Source organism: Xiphophorus couchianus, chromosome 23 (assembly GCF_001444195.1).
Source record: "Xiphophorus couchianus chromosome 23, X_couchianus-1.0, whole genome shotgun sequence".
In the NCBI taxonomy this organism is placed as follows: Eukaryota; Metazoa; Chordata; class Actinopteri; order Cyprinodontiformes; family Poeciliidae; genus Xiphophorus; species Xiphophorus couchianus.
In genome coordinates this window covers 15357484-15365467 of record NC_040250.1, presented here as the reverse complement: position 1 = coordinate 15365467, position 7984 = coordinate 15357484, and the positions used below count along the sequence as shown (strand labels likewise).

The 7984-nt window shown below is 39.7% G+C and overlaps 1 protein-coding gene across 2 annotated transcripts; it reads left to right on the top strand.

The window, feature by feature from the left end:
* Nucleotides 1-311: 311 nt before the first annotated feature.
* On the top strand, nucleotides 312-7372 carry LOC114139174 (solute carrier family 43 member 3-like). 2 transcript variants are annotated; one of them, XM_028008919.1, is made up of 13 exons: nucleotides 312-700; nucleotides 982-1247; nucleotides 1419-1548; nucleotides 2532-2578; nucleotides 2656-2732; nucleotides 3596-3688; nucleotides 3768-3907; nucleotides 4746-4855; nucleotides 4931-5074; nucleotides 5234-5341; nucleotides 5564-5616; nucleotides 5862-5985; nucleotides 6070-6204. In XM_028008919.1, exons 2-13 carry the CDS (start codon nucleotides 1061-1063, stop codon nucleotides 6078-6080), a joined length of 1224 nt encoding a protein of 407 aa, XP_027864720.1. In that variant the 5' UTR covers nucleotides 312-700; nucleotides 982-1060; the 3' UTR covers nucleotides 6081-6204. The 2 variants fall into 2 exon arrangements, with proteins under 2 accessions (XP_027864720.1, XP_027864719.1); XM_028008918.1 differs by having other exon boundaries at nucleotides 368-700; nucleotides 5430-5616; nucleotides 6070-7372.
* Nucleotides 7373-7984: the final 612 nt, after the last annotated feature.

Genomic DNA, 7984 nt, shown 5'->3' with positions numbered 1-7984 from the left:
TTTCTCTCTGTTCTGCTCTCAGGCCTGCTCTATCTAGGCCTTCAGGGTTAAAGCGATTAAAGCCATTCAGACATAATTAACTCGGTTTGAGAAAATGTTAATCAACAATCCCACTGACATTTAGGCTCATTATCATTTCAGTCACATTCCGTCTTGTGGTATTTTCCAATTTAGGTTAATGTTTGTGCCTCCTAACCGTTCCATCCTTTGGCTTTTGTTGTCACCTTTCCAAACCTTCATTTGACATACCAAAGCTCTTCAACTTCACTCAAATTCAAATGGATCAAATTCTTGTTAACACAGTCAAAGTTTCATTATCTTTAATGGCAGCCACATTTTAAATACTGATAAGACCTATCAGCATTTCCATCTGCCTCTATATCTATAGTGTCTCCATCACATGACGCTGTGACAGAAATTGCCCATCCAGACCTTGCAGCATCTGCTGTGTGACTTTAAACAGGAAAGATTATTATACTCAGAGACTAATACCCCAAGGATGAGGCTTTTTCAGAGGGAGAAGAATAAGACAGGGGAAAGAGAAGAGGGAGGAAACTGTGGGATGAGGAAGAGGAGGGAAGAGCTGCTCTACATAAAGGAGGACTGCTTGACCCGAGAAAGAATCTGTTCTTCCTGAAAGTATTAAGGGAGGCAATCTTGAGCTGTGGCAACCCTCTCAGAAAACTGCAACTTGACAAAGGTTGGTTTGTTTTTGCAGGTTTCCATGCGTTTGCAATGCAAAATGGTTACTTCTGCATATATCTGTGATATTAACTGTTAGTTTTTGTCACTGAAATGTGTGTTTCTGCAGCATTCCCTGCAGGCTCACAGCAGATATTTTCTGTTCTACCTTATAATATTGCTTCAAAACATTAGCTCTGCTGTGCTTCTTCATCATCTGTGTCATAAACTTGTTCAAACCTTTATTCTCTTTAAGGAAACCAGCAAAGTAAAGACATTTTCTCTTCTCTTGGTTGTTAGGAGGCAGGTGCAGAAACTAAAACTGCTTGTGTGAAAGAGTTTGTTTGTTGTTGCTGCTGATAGTTGTATCTGAGTGAGCATGCAGGTGTTGGAGAACAAGTTGTCGGTGCGACGCTGCCTCACCTTCGTTACGGGCCTGGTGGAGTGTCTGTGCTTCGCCGGGGTCGTGTTCGGATGGGCTTCTCTTGTTTTTGTCCTCAAGGAGGACGGCTACTTCAGCTCTCTGTGCTTTAACACAACAGGAGTCAATGGCACTCAGATATTAGGTCAGCTTGATGTTTCCACTGCTGCTGGTTTATTCATCACAATTTGCTCAATTTTAAGTTTAACTGTAAATGTTACTGCATTGTTTTCAAAATTATTGCATAACCTGTTTATCAATTATGCATCTAAATACACCACTGTCTTGTTTATGTCTTTCTCTGCATTACCAACAGACTGCAGTGCACAAGATGAGCAGTTTTCACTTATTTTCACCATCACCTCTTTTATAAACAACTTTTTCACGCTGCCCAACGGCTTCCTTTTTGATCACTTTGGTACCACAGTGGCTCGACTCTTGGCAATGTGAGTAAAATTGTGTTTATAAACCACGGGGATATGCATTTGTTTGCTGCATGCTCCTCTAAAACTTTCATCCATTTAGAGACTTACAGTGACTAACTTTAGTCAATTGGGACTTTATCAAATTGTCTCAGTTTAAATACAGATGTTCTGGTTTGTTAGAAACCTCTGTGCACAACAATCTGAAGACATCATGGTGAAACAAGATGTTGCTGTGGGATGTTGGGAAGCTGAACAAACTTTCTATGAAAATATGTGGAGTTAAACTCAGGGTAATTCTAGGAAAAAACTGCAGAAGACTTTAGAGTTTTGTTGACATGACAACCGTCAGTTTGTTCTCTGATCTTTGGAGCAGATTAATGTTGCTGAAAGACAGCAATCTTCAACTTTAGGCCAAACTCAAATCCATTTAGATCCAAGTCCATTTACCATGTAGCGTAATGTTGATGTGAGGTTGGAAAATGTCGGGTCAAACAACACAAAGCATGAGATTGTTCATAGGGATTGCTGAGTAGAGCAAAGTGCATCTATGTGTTTTTCAGAGTGGAGTCACTCTTTGTCAAAAGTCTTAAATGCAATTAATGGTGTGATTTTTTATTTTTTATTTTTCAACAGGACTTGGTGAATCTTCTCATTTCTATGAATTATTCTTAATAGATGATTTTCTGAATAATACTTCAAAGCAACCTGAACATGTGTGAAAATACCAGGTTCTGGTTTGCACAGACAATATTCTTCTTTGTTTCAAGTAAATATGTTGACAAAAATAAATTAAAGGTAGACTCAGACGCTCAGACTGTTGCTTGCAGCTGGACCAAAACATCACAGATCTTTTCTCCTGCTGTGTCTTTTCCACTCCAACATTTTCTGACAAGGACAAGAGATGATGTGAAATCGATTCATTTGGGATCATCCATTTGTAAAAGGAAGAAAAATTATAATCTGTTCTGTTTCGCTTATTCTAAGACAGCCCCATCTCTCAACAGATTTCTTTACACCACTGGCTCCCTGATGGTGGCGCTCTCTTCGCCGGGTGAGAAACAATGATAATTTCTACCAGCTTAAACAAGCTACTGCGTCTCTTTCTTATCTTTTTCTCCTTTCCATCAGCTCTGTCTTTCCTGCTCTTCCTAGCTCTCCCCCTTTTGGCTATCGGAGGCATTTTATTTCTGATCACAAACATGCAGGTACGTTGGGTTTTATACATGTCTGTCAGCACAATATTTTTTCTTGAAAGATCAGGAATGACTGTGCAGCAGTTCAAAAAGCGCAGGCTGTGAGTGAAGCTTTCGTTGCTTTAATGGCATCTTTTAACTCTGTGAAAGTGTTAGGCACATCTGTTTGCCTGAGGATACGTTTGTTCATTATGCTTAGCACTAAATTTTCGCAGAAAGTCAGATGAGAGGACTTGATCTGAAACTTTTTAGAGGTTTTTAGTGGAAGGGCTTCATTCACAGGCAAAACAGATGTTGGCCAGGCCATGACCTTCTGGCTCCAGGGGTGATGAGTGCAAATAAAGACAATGCACGACTAGAAACACTTTCCAGACTTTGAAGAGTGCTTGGAATATACTATTAACTCAAAATGTCGTGCAGTGCTGTGCATATTTACTATGGCAGGTCTATAAAGGCTAACGGTAAGATAATCTACTTTTAATTTTAGGAAAAGGTGCAACTTAAAGTCCTTTCTCTGACTCATTTTTTGTCTAAAATAGTTTTATTGTCAGTAAATGATCCCCTAAAGGAAGCTAGAGAAAAAACACATGACCAGGAGCACTTATTAACTTCTTCCATGATCCACTTTCCAAAGAAATGTTTGTCTTTTCGTAAGTTTTCTGGCGAATTTTGTAACATCAGGCTTATGATCTTGTGTAGACAGACCACCAGTCGCCTCAGGAGGAATTGATGCTTAGTGAAAGATGGCATTGTGTGTCGTCTCCTAATCGTATCCCTAAGTTCAACTCTTCAAAATGCAGTTCAGATTCCTTTGAGTTCAAGTTTTATATGTACAAAACCTTAAATATGATATTGATCTGTTTTGCCTCCTGAAGATTGGAAACCTGTTTGACTCACGTCGCTCTACCATAATCAATCTTTATAATGGAGCTTTTGATTCTTCCTCAGCACTCTTCCTCATCATTAAGGTGACAAACATTCAGAAAGTACGTTTTTGTACAAGAGTAAAGAGCTCACGGATGCCACTAAGTCTTCTTGTCTCTGCAGTTGTTACATGAGTCTGGCGTCTCTCTCCGCACTTCCTTCCTCTTTCTGTCGGCCTGCAGCGTCGTCCACATCCTCAGGACGTTCTTCCTGCTGCCCAGAACCTTCATTCCTCACCCACTGCCTGATCGCTACGCGTACGGGTGCGAACAAACCTCCTGGGTGTAGCAACGTTAAGCCACTTTAAAAGTCTTCTTTTACTACTGGCATAATAACTCCAGTTAACTGCATCTTTAACTGTGACCGAAATGCGATTTCTTTAGCTTCATTTTAATCTCTTTAAAATGACTTTATTTTTTTGTACATTAATTAGATTACTTGTTTGACAGACATGAAAGTGCCTTTACCTCTGCATGGACCGATCTATTTCTGTATATTTCTCAAAGTTATTTAGAGTGAAAACTTTTTTTTTATACTAAAAGAAGAACTCATGACATGTTTTTTCAGTTTTTAGTTTAAAAAAACAAATGTCTGTGGAACTAGTACTTTTTTAATCTATGTCCAAGAATTATTGACTTAAAACAAACTTTTAAGTTAGTTGGTCTTATTTCAAGACCAACTAACTTATATTTTTGTCTAGTATTTTTGCACACTAGACAAAAATACTTGGTAAGACTTTGTGTTATTGCCGTACAGGGCTACTGTTAGACAAACAATGATAAACTATTTATTTTCTCAAACTCTTCATACATAACTCAAGCTCTATTGAGAGTCAGTCTTTTCACATATGTAACCAGTCCAATGATTGAAAGACATTTCAAATAGTTAGCAAAGTATACAGTTATGAATTAAAGATTTCTGGATTCCTAAGTAAAAAATAACTTAGGAATAACTAGACAAACCAAACAAATTGTGGTGGTTGTGGATCAATATGTCTCTGAACATCTTGAGGCTAGTAAACACAAAAATACATGTTTACGAAAGATAAAACTGAAATTATGACTGACTTTCATGTTTGACTTGTTTTTAATTTATTTGCAGGGTTTCTTGTGGTCCACTAGAGACTATGAGCAGTGAGGTGACTGCAAACAGCTGTGCACTTACAGGAGCAGAGGACACACCGTTTACAAAGGACGTCCCTCTAAAACAAGGTTTGTAATCCGTCTTTCTGTGCTTTAGCTCCTGGTCCGTCTTCTCTGGGTTTATTGAGTGTTTGTTCCTCTCAGAGAAGACTTTCCGAGAGTGTTTGCTGTCCAGGTTCTTTGTGGGCCACCTGCTCTGGCTGTCGGTGATGCAGCTCAGGCACTTCCTCTTCATCGGGACCCTCAACCCCATGCTGCTCAGGCTGACAGACGGAGATTCCTCTCTGGGTGACGCCTTCCTTGCTCTTATCAGAAAAATTATTATTTGAGTCAATATGCTGCGTTTTTGAAGGTTTTGCTGCTACTTTGCAGTCAACTCAACCTGTGGGATTCCTATCAAAACATTGTTTGCTGACCATATTTTTGTATGTGCATGTATCTGTGCAGTGAGCCAGTACATCAACGCCTTTGCTTTCACCCAGCTGTGCGCTGTGCTGTGCGCTCCCTGGAACGGCCTCATCATGGACAGACACAGGGGAAAACCTCAGGCTGCCGGTAACCTGCTGGACATTTACAGGAGAAGCTCAGGAAAGACAAGGAGCCATGCTGAGATATATTTACACGTGATTGTCAATGCTTGTAGGAGAGACGGTGCATGAGGCCGACCTGCGGGCGTCTGTGCTTTCTTTATTCCTGACTGCGCTGCAGTGCGTCTTGTTCTCTCTGTGTGCCTCCATCCCCTCCCTGCCGCTTCAGTACCTCACCTTCATCCTGCAGGTGCTGAACCGCTCCTTCCTCTACGGCGGCATCGCAGCCTTCATCAGCGTGGCGTGAGTATTATCTTCGGCCAAGTGAAATCTGAAAAGCAGGAAGCACGTTTGTGTTATGAAAAAAGAAAAAGAAGTTGAACGGGATTAAAGACACATTATGAAACTAAAACCTGTTACATTTTTTTCTTAAACATGAATAGATGTTATTTCATTTAAGGGGGTTTGATTTTGGCACAAATTGAACCCTGTACATTTACCTTTAAAGAGTTCATTTTTATTTGAAGTTTTCTTTATTTGTTGATAAGGTTTCCATCGTGTCACTTCGGGAAGCTGTATGGTCTTGGTACGTCGCTGGCTGCGTTGTTTTGTCTGCTGCAGTATCCCTGCTTTGCTCTGGTGAACGGAGCTCTGGGTGGAGATCCTTTATACGTGAGTGCTGACTTATCTTTCAGTTAACTTAGCTGTGATCCCTCCCTCTAATGACTTCCTCTCTCATGTCTTACGTGTGCGCAGGTGAACATTAGCCTGACGCTGCTCAGCTTGCTGCCCTTCGTACATCCCCTCTCTGTTTACCTCCACTGTCGAAAACTCGCCTCTCTGAGAGACAAGAGGAAAACCACAGCTTTCTCCTCTTGAAGCCCACTGACTGATGGGACAATGTCCCCCACATGAATGACTGTGCCATTGTACCAGTTGTGACAAACAGATTCACTGTGCTGGGTTTGAAAATAAATTATGGGCATAAGCTTTAATTAAATGTTAACCCAACTGTTTATCTAGCAGATTTTATATACTGAATTTCTCTCAAGTAAGAAATGAACACTTATTATGGGTTGTCCTTGAAATGTTACAGACCGGATGAGGCTTATTTACCAGATAATTTCATAACAATCATAGTGGCTTGCCTAAAATTTTACAGTTTAGCCGCCCTGTTGATGAAAGGGAGTCTGTAACTCAGCAACACACACATCTTGTTTCTCCTGTCTAACCCAAAGATCACATGAGCATAAATCTAAATACTGCAGAGGTGTTAAAGTTGCCAGATCTGTCTCACATCAGAACAGGCCCATTTACAGATCCAACTGTGATTTTAAAAAATAAACAAATAATTGTTTTCGGTCAGGAAGGTTGAACTTTTATGTTCTGGGTATGCCCCTAGTTTCTCTGCCCAGTTGAAATATAAAAAAACATCTGGTGGTGTCCATAATGTGTCCTGCTTGAGCAAATACCAACCATCCTGCTGTGCAGTTTCAGAATATGGAAACACTTTTGGGAGACCTTTCAAAGATTCAAAGAAGACTGTGTAATGAACAAGTCAAAACTTTTGTCTGGAGTCTGAATTTGCAGAAAGGCGACTGCTTCAACTAGTGGGCTGTAAAAATCCACAAACCTACCTGACCCCTCTCCGTGGGTCAATACCTGAGAAACACCAGATACTCTCCAGAGACTAAGTCGAGAGTTCAACTTCAGTGTGGAGTTTATTCAGTCTGTAGTTGGTAATGCTCAAGGTAATAATGAGGCATGGCTTGACTCCCAGTTTCAGAATCACATTTTGCCAAACTTTCCGCCCTGCAGACGGTGGACCCAGATGAAAAAACAACCTGTATCTTGTTGGAAAAGGCCTGTCGATCACCAAGCTATGCATACTGCTCAACCACATTTATCATCTTCTAATCCTTTTAATTTGTTTCATGGTTTCACCTCACATACTGGAGCTCTTACTTGGCGCAAAACAAAAGTTGATTATATGATGTTAGCATCATTTTCTTGAGACCTTGTTTTTTCTTTCATCTAATAAATTTTTTTCTGTAGCTGACTAATGCGTCATGTTATTTCTTTTGTTTATAATCTGTCATTTGTGCTTGAGGTTGTATGTGTGGTGCTTGTTCTTTTGGCAGCATACACCAACAGATGAAGGTGAAAAAGATTCAATTCTTGTTCAAAAAAAAGTTTTCAAGTTATGCTTATTTTATTTGCATGAAAAAAAGACAAAGTTCCACAAATCTTATTATTGCTGTCTGAAGATGGCAAACTCTCTTAAAGTGGTGTAACAACACAAACGTCCTGAGCCAACATAATAATATTTTTATACAGTCTTTACTACAGATCTCTCCTCTTTTTTAATATGTTGTTACTCTAGCGAAGAACCTGAAAAGCTACACGAAATCTGAAATTCAACAAAAGGTTTTTGTTGTTGTTTTTTTTAAATAATTAGTGCTTTTGTGATGTTAGTCCAGCAAATTGAGAAAATAGTTGATTGAAAACCTAATTTCATTGCTGTCTTTGGGGAACCTTTCAACTTAATGCAGAAAAGTTGCACAAAAACGTTTGTGTCTCCAGAGGGAGCTGTGCTAAAACTGATAAAATATCTCATGAGATGTTTGTGTTTGAGAAAATAAATTGGTAAACTGTCAATTATGTTTGAATG